Source organism: Phalacrocorax aristotelis, chromosome 6 (genome assembly GCF_949628215.1).
Source record: "Phalacrocorax aristotelis chromosome 6, bGulAri2.1, whole genome shotgun sequence".
Taxonomy (NCBI): Eukaryota; Metazoa; Chordata; class Aves; order Suliformes; family Phalacrocoracidae; genus Phalacrocorax; species Phalacrocorax aristotelis.
Genome location: NC_134281.1, coordinates 29,200,901 through 29,214,487, shown reverse-complemented (window position 1 = coordinate 29,214,487; position 13,587 = coordinate 29,200,901). Strand labels below are relative to the sequence as shown.

The window sequence follows — 13,587 nt, the reverse complement described above, 5'->3', positions numbered from 1 at the left end:
ATGATACCACCAATTCACCAGGTCCCACTAACTTTACCTAAATTCTGTATATAACCTTGAGTGCTAGACTTGAATTTCTTCTTGTCAGTTCTTAGCTGTAATTTTTTTTCCTTCCCTCCTCATTTATTTTTCCTATCTCTGTTACTTTTGACTTCTACATAAGAAGATTTTGGTTTAGCTGGCCAACGGATCCCATAATGTTATAGGCCTGTGACCAGAACTGTAGTAAAAATTAATGCTACGGAGCTAACTATTTACTGATAAATAATGACAATTTCTATAAATGCCAGAACTGGCAGTTTTGAATCAGAATACTCTTCAGAATCTCGTCTTCCATCAACATAACATCTTCTGTTGCCAGGATGAAGTAGTATTAAAAGTTGTTTAACTTTCTGACACCACTGACCTGGGCTGAGCAAGAATTTTTGACAGGAGGTTGAAGAGCTCCATTTCTCTACCTGGTGGTGTTTTTTTTTTTGTTGTTTGTTTTTTTTTTTCTTTCCCTCCACCCCTTTCTAGAAATGAAACAGATTTTAATATGTTCTGTAAGTAGCTAGAACCAAATTTTGTAATTTGGATCTTATATTTTATATAGTTGCTGTGTATTCTGAATGTAGTGGCTCAGTAAAGAGAAAAAGTTAGTAAATATAAGTAATATTTTAGTAATATGGCACAGCTCAGTATACCCTGTAGGATGGTGTTATTTTAGCTCATAGCGATCATTAGCAATGTGTAAGTAGAGGTCATTCACCTTTCAATACATGTTTATACAGTGTATCTCCTTATTTTTCCAGGCACACTTTCCTACCCTCAGGGTCAATGAAGATCAGTGAGACACAAGTTTCAGACAGTGGAATGTATATCTGTGTAGCCACAAATATTGCTGGGAATGTGACTCAGTCAGTGAATCTAAGTGTACATGGTAAGTTTTAACTTAAAGGATAATCATCTGCAAGTTTCCGCATGGACTTGAGCATCATACAGAGCTTTTCTAACATTTTTCCTTATGTACATTAAATACTATTGACCCATATTCTTTCAGGTTGTATTATCTTCATATGCTAGTTGTTGTTATTGATTATGTAGAAAGGAAATATTGTATACACACACATCTGTGTATATATATGTACACCCATTCACCCACCCCCTTTCCCTTAGGCTCATGGAAGAATTATAGCACAATATGACATTTAACACTCTAAGTCAGCAGAGGGATTTTAAGAACTGAAAACTTGTTCTAATGCACTTGGATGTTCTCTGTGCAGGAGGTTTCTCAGCAGTAACTTTGCAAACAGTGGCTGAGAATAGCGAAGTTGGCTGAGGCTTACAAGTGTCAAGTTCCCACCAACATGATGGGAATTACATATCCAAACTCTTTTGGCAGCGAATGCCGAAGTTTGCGTGCACACCTGCTCAGGTGGTAGTGGAACCAGTGTGCAGCTCTGTCACCTGTGGGTAGGCACCTGCTCCTGCTTTGGTGCACAGCTATATGCATGTACCTTCTGCTGTACCCACCTTTGCAAACTGATACCTTAACCCATCTTACTGTATTTTCTCTGTTCAAACCAGCACACTCGGCTTGTGCCCACCTTCCTGCACCTCTGTGAAGGTGTCTAGTTGCTCTTGCTCAAGCTAGGACCCATGTCCCCTTCCCTTTCCTTCTTACCATAGATCATCACATTCTCACTCCCTTGTCTCTCTCCTGCTCTTCCCTTACTGGGGCCCAAACCACAGTCTCTGAACCACTTACACAATGTCACGTGTTGCTAGTTCTGTGCTCTCTCGTTTATTCCTCCTTACCTGTGTCAGGCAGAACCACAGGTTATGGCACGTGTACCTTCTGCCAGTGCTAAAGCACATAGGAGAGTGGGTGCAGGAGCCATGGCCTGGCACAGACCGATGAGGCTGATCAATAGTAATTGTGGGTGTAGAGATAGTTCTCCTGTGGTTCATGTAGAGTTTGGAATTATTGCTGCCAATGGCCATTGCCAGCATATGCCTTTGAAGTGGACCGAGTACCACAAATGTACCAGATTGGAACTCATGCCCCCAGCAGCTCTGAAACCTTCCCACTACACTATTTCAGTTACAATGGCTGTAATAGACTACTGTCTGGTTCTGTGTATAGAGAAGTCAGATATCAGTGCACATCTTTGTTTATCTGTAATTGTACATTACCAGAGAGTCTGGAAAAATGGCACTTGTTATTGTTTCAGACATTCTTTATAAGCCTTTTTATTGTCAACGATCCTTGGAAAGAAAAACATTTGGCAAAAGAGTTATGTTGGATTTATATTATTCTTTGGGACCAGCAAAATCTCTTCCAGTCATATTTTATCTCCTTGTCTGAACTTGTGTTTGGAAGCATACAAAGATCAGGGATTTGAGGAAGGAAATTAAAATGTCAAAAGGAAAATGTAATTAACTTTATCATAAAAGCTTTTGAATTGTTCTGTGTTATGAAGAGCCAGTGTCCATAGCTCTTCAAGTGTGCTCAGTGTAATAATATTACACTACTCATATGGAAGTCACACAGTAGAATTTGAAATGTAGCTTCTTCAAATAAATCAAACAGCAGGGTATTGTACACCCTATCCTATGCGGAGAACATGCAGGTCTGCTTTCTTAGTCACCTGAGGGAATTTGGTTTCGGTGAATAAAGAAGGACACTTTCTAAAATGACAAAAAGGGAAAAGAATTTCACAGAAATATAGAATAGTTTGGCCTGGAAGGGACCTTTAAAGGTCATCTCTTCCAACCCCGCTGCAATGAGCAGGGACATCTTCAGCTAGATCAGGTTGCTTAACTTGACTATCCAACGTGAGCTTGAAAGTTTCCAGGGATGGGGCATCTACCACCTCTGTGGGCAACCTGTGCCAGTGTTTAACCACGCCCATCACAAAGAATTTCTTCCTTATATCTGGTCTGAATCTACCCTCTTTAAGTTTAAAACTGTTACCCCTTGTCCTGTTGCTACAGGCCCTACTAAGAAGTCTGTCCCCATCTTTCTTATAAGCCCCCTTTTAGTACTGAAAGGCTGCAATAAGGTCTCCTCAGAGCTTTCTCTTCTCCAGACTGAACAACGCTAATTCTCTCAGCCTTAAGAATGATTTTGTACATCATTTTCTTCATGTTACTGTGAACTAAACCTAAACTTGCCTTCCTTAGTTCCTCCAAAGATACAGCGTGGGCCTCGAGTTTTGAAAGTCCAAGCTGGCCACAAAGTTGACATACCCTGCAGTGCCAAGGGGATCCCTCCCCCCCAAATCACGTGGTTTAAAGGCAGAAGTGCTGTGCCGATAGATGGAGGGCAGTTTATCCACAGTCTGGATGGAGCTCTAAGCATCAGCAACATCCAGCTTCCTGATGCTGGAATCTACAAGTGTGTCGCTAGTAACGTAGCAGGCAGTGATACGTCGGAGATAACAGTACAAGTTCAAGGTATTTATGTTAGGGCTGAAAACTTGCCTCCTGCCCTGGCTAGGTATAATTTCATGCCAGCGGTGTCTGATTTATGTTTTGGAGAGCAATGCTTTTTGCTATTGACTGTTACATGATGCAAAATACAAATCTGGTTTAGATGTGATGTTCTGATGTTAATTAAGAAAAATAAGAATGAGCAAATAGTCTTTGGAGAGTTTGCAGAAATAAGAAAAAGAAACTCAAAGCACATTACTTTTTTTTTTGATAAAAAAAATCTTCAAGTTACTTAAGATTTGGTTTTGTAATAGGTAATTAAAATCAGATTCCTGTATGGGAAACCTCTTTTTCAAATATTATCTCCGTGTGTTCAGATGTCTCACATCTTCAGAGACTGTCTTTGAACCTCGAAGCCTGGTGTCACAGCTTTAAATGGAATTGGAATTTTGCATGGGCTGAAATTGAGCTCTTTACTTAATCACTTAGTATGCTGTCAAAATGGTAATAGGGCAACAGTGATCAATTTAAATATGTAGTATAACTCCTCACTTGATGGGCTGACAAACATCAATGCAGCATGACTGATTTAAGCTAAGCAGGAATTATTTCTTCTCTGTAAGTCTAAAGGCAACATTCCAATCCCTTTGGATTAGAGGTGCTGAGGACTGCTTGTTAGAAACAACAAAGAACTGCCAGTAACTTTACTTAATTATAAACAATATTCTTTGTATAGTGTCAGTCTGAACACAAGTTTAAAATGAGATGCGAGAGCAAAGGATGGAAGTAGTACTAATATGTGGTATGAGAAAAGCCAGTTTAAATAGTATTTTTCAGACTTTGCAGAAGCACTGCCTCTACCTTCAAAACAAATATAGTGGGTTTTAGAGAGAACCTGTTTCAGTCAAATTTGAAAGCCTCTTTGTACTGCTTACTTCCTAAATATTCCTACTGAAATCAAAACTGCTTGTATAGTACACTTCATCAATGTCAAGTGGCTTATTGGAATCTGACCTTGTGTGAAGGAGAGACACTTAGAAGTGTTATGTACTGCCAGACATTATTTGCCACTTTTGGGAGCAGAGATCAAGAATTTTTTTGGGGTCTAATTTTCTTTCAGAGTCTCCTACTATTGATGATCTGGACACTCCATACAACAGCCTCTTCCAAGAAAGAGTGGCAAATCAACGCGTTGCATTCCCGTGCCCAGCAAAAGGTGTGTATCGTTACCACCTTTCCTGACAAAAGTATATTTTTCTGTTGACCATTGAAAACTAATAAGTGTCTGTGTACTCCTTGTCAGGATAAAAAATGTACAATCTGCACAGTATTTTTCATATATATTTTATGTGGAAAAAGTAAAACTAACAGTGATTTAAATAACCACCGTGTGCGGAAGGTCTAGCCAACATTGCTAGCCAACAAGCATATTATAATGTTTAGAACTAAGATTTTAATGTTAAAATCATACTGTAACAGTTGGGGCTTCCCCTAAGTTTGAAAGCTTGTGGCCTCCCTGTGCATTGTCCTTGCCAACTTCCAACAAGCAGTGGGAATTGTTTGAATCTTTCTTATTCTGAGCTGAGCGAACCATTTCTTGAAGTTTCACCTTTTTCTTGCTAGGTGTTCCAAAGCCTGTCATCAAATGGCTCCGTAATGGAAGAGAGCTGACAGGTAGTGAACCAGGAATTTCAATTATGGATGATGGGACACTGCTGATCATAGCTTCTGTTACACCTTCTGATAATGGAGAGTATATCTGTGTGGCAACCAATGAAGCTGGAAGCACAGAAAGAAAATATAACCTGAAAGTTCATGGTAAATAGTAAATACAACTATTGGGGAACTGTTTTTGAAGAACATCATCTCCTTTATTGTGGGAAATTGCATGCCCCAAATCTGCCTATATGCAGTTGAATTATAAAATCTAATCTGAGTACTTGTGTTTCTGTTATTCTGATATTCTCTATTTTTTCTATTGTTTCTGTTCTCTGTGACTTTATGCACAAACCATCTTTGTTTTGCTCAGAGTTATGTGCATCTCATTTGTAGAGGGCTCTAATTATACGTGAAAACTTGAATGCAAGTAAGAAATTAAGATTTTTGTACTGTAGAAATTAAAGATTGGGTGATAGATATGCATTTTAAATATAAATATGAGAAAAATTATTTATCAGAATGAACATAGAATAGGAGAGTTCTTGTTTCCAATATTCTTCTAGAATCCTAACTGGAAAATAGCTCTGCATGTGGCCTTGAGATATGTTTCAGTATTTTGCTTCTTATAGAGTACTTTTATTCCAGTCTCATTCAATTCCCATGATAGTTAGTTCTGATGCCTGAGCAGGATTATATCATTATCTTTATTCTGAGAAAAGAGGAATTCTATCATGTGTAAGCAGGGCTCATCCATGGGGTTTGAACTTTCTAATCTACCACAGAAGCCCATTCTCTATGCATTCGTAGTGGGACAAATGATAGGCACATGTTTGTAGGGATGACTGGAGCAGTGGAGAGGAAGGATGACTGTCTGGAATCTGCCTCCTTTTTATGCTAAGCAAGTAATGTGGGATTTTAAGATTAAGATTAAATTTAAGATTAAATAAAATTAAATTTAAGATTATTCTTTTAAAATGTCAATGGTCATTGTGTTTGAGTGCGTTTCCCTGGGAGTCTGTTATTGGGCAAAAGGAGACTCTATTTTTTGAGATAGAGAAGAAGGGATACAGGGAGATATGTCCAGAGTGAAAAGGGAAATGGAAACCTTGGGGAGGCAATGAAAAAGGTCTGAGAAACTTAGCTTACAGTGTTCCTTGACTTGGGGGAAGGAGGAAGTGGGCTTCTATGAAATAGAAGGCTTAATGCATGACTTTGAGGTTTCTTGTAGTTCCTCCTGAAATTAGAGATCAAGAAAAGGTGACAAATACATCTGTAGTTGTTCATCACCCTGTAAGCCTCTTCTGTGAAGTATCTGGTAACCCCGTCCCAATCATCTCCTGGTACAAAGAAGATATACAGGTGTGTATGATTAACCTAATATAAGTAACATAGCCATCGTCAGTCAGTTTTCTGTTGACTTTTGAGTGCTTGGTATGAGAACTCATTTAAAGTAAGCACATGTACATGCCTTTATGTATATTTAAACTGCCATAAGAACACTCACACGGAAAGCCAGCTAAATATGGCTAATCTATTAACTCAGCTGTTCAGTAAGTCAAAAGTAAATTCTCTATTTTCAAGATTTCCCTGGGAATTAGCCCTAGCAATCTCCCAGTATTGTAGAAGCCAGAGTCCTTGCAGAGGGGACAAATAATGATATTTTCTTCATTCTGTAGATGGAGAAAATAGAACTGAGGTTTGAATTCCTTACAATTATCCTTGTAGTTGGTAAGGTATAGTTTGATACAAGGAGACCCCCTATTATGCATGTTTGTAACTTACCCTTACTGATGGACAAAGAATTTCTTTGGTTTTGCCCACTCTCCATTGTACGTTGAGCTACAAGTCATATTGAATAGATTGCAGAAGTTGAGGAGATCGGTGCTGTAATATCGAATAGATTGCAGAAGTTGAGGAGATCGGTGCTGTAACTGAAAGGGGAAACAGATTATCCTTACACTAAAACTACCATTTCTTATAAAAATCCAGCTGTGATATTTGGCTGATGTAACTTGGATCACACAAGGCTAATGTCTCGGCTTCTTTTAAGGTTGTGGAAAGCAGTACTCTCCAGATTTTGCACAATGGGAAGATACTGAAGCTCCTTAAAGCTGGTACTGATGATGCTGGACAATATTCGTGCAAAGCGATAAATGTAGCAGGAAGTTCTGAGAAGCTTTTTAACCTAGATATACTAGGTTAGTTCCATGTTTTTGGATTTTTTTTTTTAGGTGGTGATCTGAAAAACAGTTGATGCTTAAATTGAAATGTAATGGATTCTTATTATAAAAGATTTTTTCCTCTCACTGCCCATTAAATATTGGCTGCCAAAGCACTCTTCATGGTGGCTTTTGAAGACTGAAAATTTGCCATTCTTGTAGTAACACAGACAAAATGCTGCTTTTCATTTCTGGATTTTGGTCTTTGGGACTTGTTTTGTATTTTGGGTTACAGCAGTCTAATGTAAGAATAGTTTTAAGTACAGTTCACCAGCAGAAGTGTGGAAGTGCTTGTCATGGTAGAAGTGATGTTGTGAACTAGAAGGAGTCACTTTGCAGTGAAAACTAAAGTTGTTTCAAGCGAATAGCATGATCCACTACTGCATTTCTTCCAGTTTCATAGTCTGTCTTCCTGTTAAATACCAGTTCTTCCTGTAACTTTTTTTTCTTTTTAAAGTTCCACCAAGTATAATAGGTGCTGATACCCCTGGTGAAATTGCAGTCAACCTCAACCAGGAGATCGGTCTGGAATGTAGAGCCAAAGGCTTTCCTTTTCCTGACATTCACTGGTTCAAAGATGGCAAGTAAGTATATTACAGCTTTTGTGGTTTCTGTCTAGGTTGTTCCTCCCTTAGAATGTAGAGGGAAAAGGGGCGCTGTACCAGCAAGATCAGCTTTTAAGTACTTAGTGTTAAGTTAGTCAGCGGATAAAACTTGTGATGGTGTGAGGTGGTAAGTTCTTTAATCAAAAGGTAACTTTTGATTAAAACAGTTAACTGCTTTTCTTTGTGAACTGTCCCATTACTGACACTGGTACTTGCAGAGCAGATTTACAGTATTTGAAGCCAGAAAATGCTTGAACCAAGACAAATGTAACCATTTTTTTAAATTTATTTTATCTGGATTATTTTAAATATATCATTAGTTAAAATACAGTTGTTTTGCTGACATGATTTTTTCTTTGGTAGTCAGTACCCATATCAAACATTTTTCTAGCTAGTGCCATATGCAGTTCTGTTTATATACATTAAAGGCTTCAAAATATTTGTAGCCTGCATGTTTCGGTTCTCCATCTCACCTTCCAGGAAAGCATACCAAGGGAAGAATTCCTGGTGGCTAAAATATTAGCTGAAAACCAAAATGGGCTGTGTTTTTATAGTGTTGGTGTTTAACAGTGTAGTTCAGTGTAGGCATTGGCTAGTACTCACAGATATTCTGGTGTGACAATTACTTATTCTTTGGTATTGATATTTTGACACTTTCATCTAGTAAATGCAAAGACTTTGTTGTCAGCAAAGGACTGTCATGACCTAAGTAATTGGAAAAAGAAACTGAGATAAGGCGTAGGACTCTGGCTTTGATGCTGACATCCCGGATGACCTGAGTAAAGTACTTCTGTGTTTTAGTTTCTTCTAAAAATAAGGAATAAAGTTAATTTTAATAGTTTGTCCTTTAAGGTGGCTCTTTGGATAATGCTGTAGCTCTAGTGCTAAATGGTACTCTTTAAAGGTACAATAACTGCCATTAAAGGACCCCTTCTCATTACTGTCAGTTTAAATCAGTGTTGAAAGGATGGGGTCAGAGTTCTGTGAAGCAAAATAATCTCTATTCCAGGCCCTTGTTTTTGGGTGATCCCAATGTTGAGCTTCTGGACAAAGATCAAGTTCTACACATAAGGAGTGCTCGAAGGATTGACAAAGGTCGTTATCAGTGCAGTGCCACCAACACTGCTGGCAAACAAGTTAAGGAAGTCAAGCTGATCATCCATGGTATGTTTATAGCATGCGTGATCCTAGAAGATCCTTTCATTTTATTCATAAGACTTCTTTTTTGAATGGAGATGCTCAGACAAATATAAATTAAGGCTCTTATCTTGCAAAATTTGTGCATAAACATAACTTAAAAGTCATCTGTCAACAAAGTGATCTTTTTGAGCATTTATGTGTGTCAAGTTAAGTATGGACATAGTCTTTGCAAGCTTAGCCTTTAAGTGGCTTTTATATGCTTTTTATTAGTTCCTAATTGGTGAAAGCCAAAAATCTTGAAAGGCCTTCTCAAATTTTGCTATTAATTTGTTCCAGTGGAATTATCTTATTACCACATTACCTTCATTATTTTGATCTGTCTAAGGTAGGAGAAAATTAATTACAAGATTTTTATTTTAATACACTCATGCTCTTATTTTCCTTAACATAGTACTAGGAGAAATTCAGCCAGGAATAAGTTAGTGCAAAAGAATAAAGTAAAATGCAAAACCGGTAAGAATTGGACCCAAATAGTCTTTGGAAAAGAATGTTCCAGATGATCTTCAGGTAGAGTGGTATGTCATCTTCCTTAAATTGTTATAAATTGAGGTAATTTTTAGCAAGAGAAGAAACACTAGCATGAAAGAATCCCATTTATAGTACAATGAATATACTTTTTGTGTTTTTAGAAGCAGTGGAGTCTTGGAAAAAGGCATGGAGAACAGACAATTCCTGTGATTAGTCTAGATAAGTTTAATGTAAATTAGGAGATTATCAGTTGGGAGAAAAGGAGGGAAAAGATTAATGGAAGAAGTAGCTTTTGAAGGAAGACTTCAAAGGAGACAAGAGGAGGAAGAGTTTTTCAGTTTGGAAGACAAAGAACATATGACAGCCCAGTCAGATCTGAAAACTGAGAGAGCACAGTGCTAGCAGAAATTAGGGGGAAACTAGTGCAGAAATCTATAAGTGAGATAACAGTCCTGTGCCCAGGGTGTGAAGTGTAGGAATTTGAATCTGTGACCCCTTAACCTGATGAGTCCTTGTTTGCTGTGGATTTGCTTCTGAAGATTATGTGTCTTTTCTGACAAGCGTGAACTTATAATACATTATTTCACTCATACGGGTTGTTTCTGAAGCATGGAGCAACCACATGCACAGAAATATGCCTGTACACCAATTGCAGTGAAGTAATTTTTCATTGGGAACAGAGAAAATACTGTGAGGACTTGCTGGTGATCGTGGCTGTTGTGGGATTAGAGGAATAAAAAACCCCACACAAATAAAATCCTCGCAGATGAGTAGACCTTACTTCAGGCTCCTCAAAGGAGAGAGGTGAATTTGTGCAGTAGAATGGAGTATCTCTGTACTTTTAATTTCTCATTAATTCTGGATTGACAAACAGAAATCCACGGAGTAAGTGAGGAACTGAGATGCTAATTCTTGCTAGTTCTTCCTTTGTTCTAGATGTTTAGCCCTAATTTTGGCTTTGATATTTTCCTGAAACACCATGTTAAAACTGTTCCCCATCTATGTGGATGGAAAGTATTTGCTGATAGAGAAATGCATTCACCATTGACCTGGGTGCATTTCAGCATATTTTATAGGTTTGTGTATTTTTGTACACAAAGTATTTAATTAGGAAAATATTTCATTGTGGTTTGATAATCTGCAAGACCCATCTCATAGGTGTAGATCCATTCACTGACACTTTGCTTTGCATTTCTACAGTGGCATTTTAGATGAACACCATGGAAGTTAGGGGAAGCCTAGGATATACTAAGCATGTTTGGCAGCAGAGGAGTTAATGTGTCTGCCAGATGTGTCTGGTACTTTCAGCAGTCATAAATTTACTTGTTGCCAATTGCACTGTGTTTTTATTACTTCTACAGAGATTTACGAACTCTTTGTATTGGCTGATTTACATGAGAGCTTGTTTGCTAGAAAAATCTGAGTACTGCTGCCTAGCGAGTAAGGGGAATGAGTATGACCCAAAAGTTTCAAAAATAAAGCTAGACTGCTAAGCTCATATTTAGTCTCAAAATAAGTGACTTCATCTTCAGAAGGTTTGAGTACTGAGCAGTTCTCACCCCAGTCGTACAGACTCTTGGATGTATTTGGTATTTTAAATAGCAGGTCGCTGTTCCTTGCTGGGAGGATGCACCTCCCAAGGTATGCAGGGATTGCTCTTTCCCCCTCAGAGACAGGGAGGAGGCAGAGCCATGCCCAGATGCACTGCAGGATGCGTGGAGGCCCAGCTATCCTAACTTGGCACATGCTGGAGCCTAGAAGGTAAAACGTTTCCAGGTACCTCTAGTGGGGCAGCAATGCCTTGCAGTGCCCCTTGCTGTGGTGGCCCTTTCATGTTAGATTCTGCTTATGTTGTGTTCTCTTTCTGAGAGCTTTCAGCTCTCAGTGTGACCCAGAGAATTGTACAGGCAATGTACAAGGTAATGGGAAGCCCAAAAACACCAGGAAAGGTTGGAAGCCTGATGAAGCTAAAATCTTTTATTCTTACAGCACTCTAATGTTTGAGCTATTTAAATGTACACAGGCTTGTACACTGAGGTTTTAATACTGTTGTTTTGTCTTTTGGAATAGTCCCTCCTACTATTAAAGGAGGGAATATTACCGCAGAGGTGTCAGCACTTCTTAACAACCTTATAAATTTGGAATGCGAAGCCAAGGGAATCCCTGTTCCTACCATTACATGGTACAAAGATGGACGGCCAATTATTTCCAGCCCCCAAGCTCTGTATGTGGATAGAGGGCAATTCCTGCAAATACCTCGGGCCCAAGTATCAGATTCTGCAAAGTACACTTGTCGTGTGACCAATGCTGCTGGAGCTGCTGAAAAAATATATGACGTGGATGTCTATGGTAAGCAAGAGTTTACTCAACTTGGTTATTTTGCCATGTTGCAGGAGGTGTGTTTTGAAAGCTTTTATGCCTTTGTAATGTCAGCAGCCTTTGCAGGCCTGGCAAGGGTGAACAGCAGTCAATTGTTGCATTTAAAGACTGGCCTGTATTAGCAGGATCATGTAGAGGGAGCTTTATACCCTGGGCTTTGTGTGACTTCCAAATAGCTCTTGACTTCAGGGGCCTTGATGCCATGCTTTAGTGAAGTATCAAAACTATTTCTTCTCCTTTCTCTTTCTTGCATGTGCATGCTGAACAACACTTACCTGAAATACCTGCTCTGGGTGGATCTTTAGCATACTTTTTTAAGACCTTCAGATTTATTTCTTCCATCTCAAAGCCCTGCAGATCCTCTATTTTATAAAACTGGTAAATATTGACTACATCATTTGACTTCTGTTTCCCCTTTGTCTTGGCTTGCTCCAGCAGCAAATTCTCACATGAAATTGTGTGTGACATAATGGCACATAGAGCCAAAGTGAGTGGGGAGGAACTAACCCATTTGCTCTTAATACATTTTCTGGAGACAGAATTAATCACTTGCAATATGTTGTTTCCTTTCTACAGTTCCTCCAGTAATTGAGGGTGATGCCGACACAGCCCAGAACAGGCAGGTGGTTGTTGGCAATTCACTGATGTTAGAGTGTAAAGCTGCTGGCAACCCTCCGCCTCTCCTTACCTGGTTAAAAGATGGTGTGCCTGTGAAAGCAAGCGACAACCTCCGCATTGTATCTGGAGGGAAGAAGCTGGAGATTCTGAACGCTGTTGAGGCTGACCACGGCCAGTATTTATGTGTGGCTACAAGCATAGCTGGAGAACAAGAAATCAAATATGAAGTTGAAATCCTAGGTGTGTGAGCAACAGAACTACAGATTTATCTGATTTCCATAAATGTAATAAAGCATGCTTTTTTTTTTTTTTGTTGGCATCATTATATGAAAGATCACTTAGCCAAGTTGCATACTTAGTTAAATCGGGGCACTGCACACTTTTTCTGTCCAGAGTTTTGGGACAGATTGAAGACTCTTACTCTCAGGTTAGTTCTTGAAGAGTTTTTGTGCATGTGGTAGGTAAGTATTATCCTCGTGAACCTTTAAAAGTCTCTAACCTGCCTTTCTAGAAAAAAAACATAGATATGAAATTAATCCATTAAAAAAATCTCACTGAGTAGTTGCCTTTGGGGGAAGAACACCTTTCTCTGAATTTGAGCGGTATTGTGCAAATTTTGAACCTTTCATGAAGAATTTTTCTTCTTTTTCCACTGAATCCTTTACCACAGTCTAAATCTCAACAATCCCTTCTGAATATCTTTAGGTAAATGAATTATACAAATGTTAATCACATTCTCCTGGCATGGAAGGGTTTATTTAAGAACTTTAAAGGCTTGATTTTTAGGCTTTGAACTGCCCTCTTGAAGAACATTGCACACTATTGCGTGAAGATGTAGAGCATCCATTCTGCTGCTCCAGGTATATCCCACTGGTCTTGCTAGTCAGTGAAGGAGCTGCAAGGAGCCGTATGGCAGTGCTTCCTCCACAGCCCAGGCAACTCCTGCGAGAGAATGAGAAAGGGTGAAAAGAATCTGGAAGAGGGTCCTCTGGACCTTTGTTGTCTCCTTCTGCTGACAGAGG

The 13,587-nt window shown here is 38.9% G+C and overlaps 1 protein-coding gene across 2 annotated transcripts in view; it reads left to right on the top strand.

Moving 5' to 3' along the window:
* The window catches only part of HMCN1 (hemicentin 1), a 214,411-nt gene that overhangs the window by 99,313 nt on the left and 101,511 nt on the right, over positions 1-13,587 (top strand). For both annotated transcript variants that reach the window (XM_075096766.1, XM_075096765.1), the window contains exons 23-32: positions 795-922; positions 3,169-3,441; positions 4,538-4,633; positions 5,041-5,235; positions 6,305-6,435; positions 7,127-7,274; positions 7,753-7,879; positions 8,910-9,064; positions 11,639-11,917; positions 12,524-12,805. In XM_075096766.1, the coding sequence (XP_074952867.1) occupies positions 795-922; positions 3,169-3,441; positions 4,538-4,633; positions 5,041-5,235; positions 6,305-6,435; positions 7,127-7,274; positions 7,753-7,879; positions 8,910-9,064; positions 11,639-11,917; positions 12,524-12,805 (1,814 nt within the window). The remainder of the gene's footprint in view (positions 1-794; positions 923-3,168; positions 3,442-4,537; positions 4,634-5,040; positions 5,236-6,304; positions 6,436-7,126; positions 7,275-7,752; positions 7,880-8,909; positions 9,065-11,638; positions 11,918-12,523; positions 12,806-13,587) is intronic.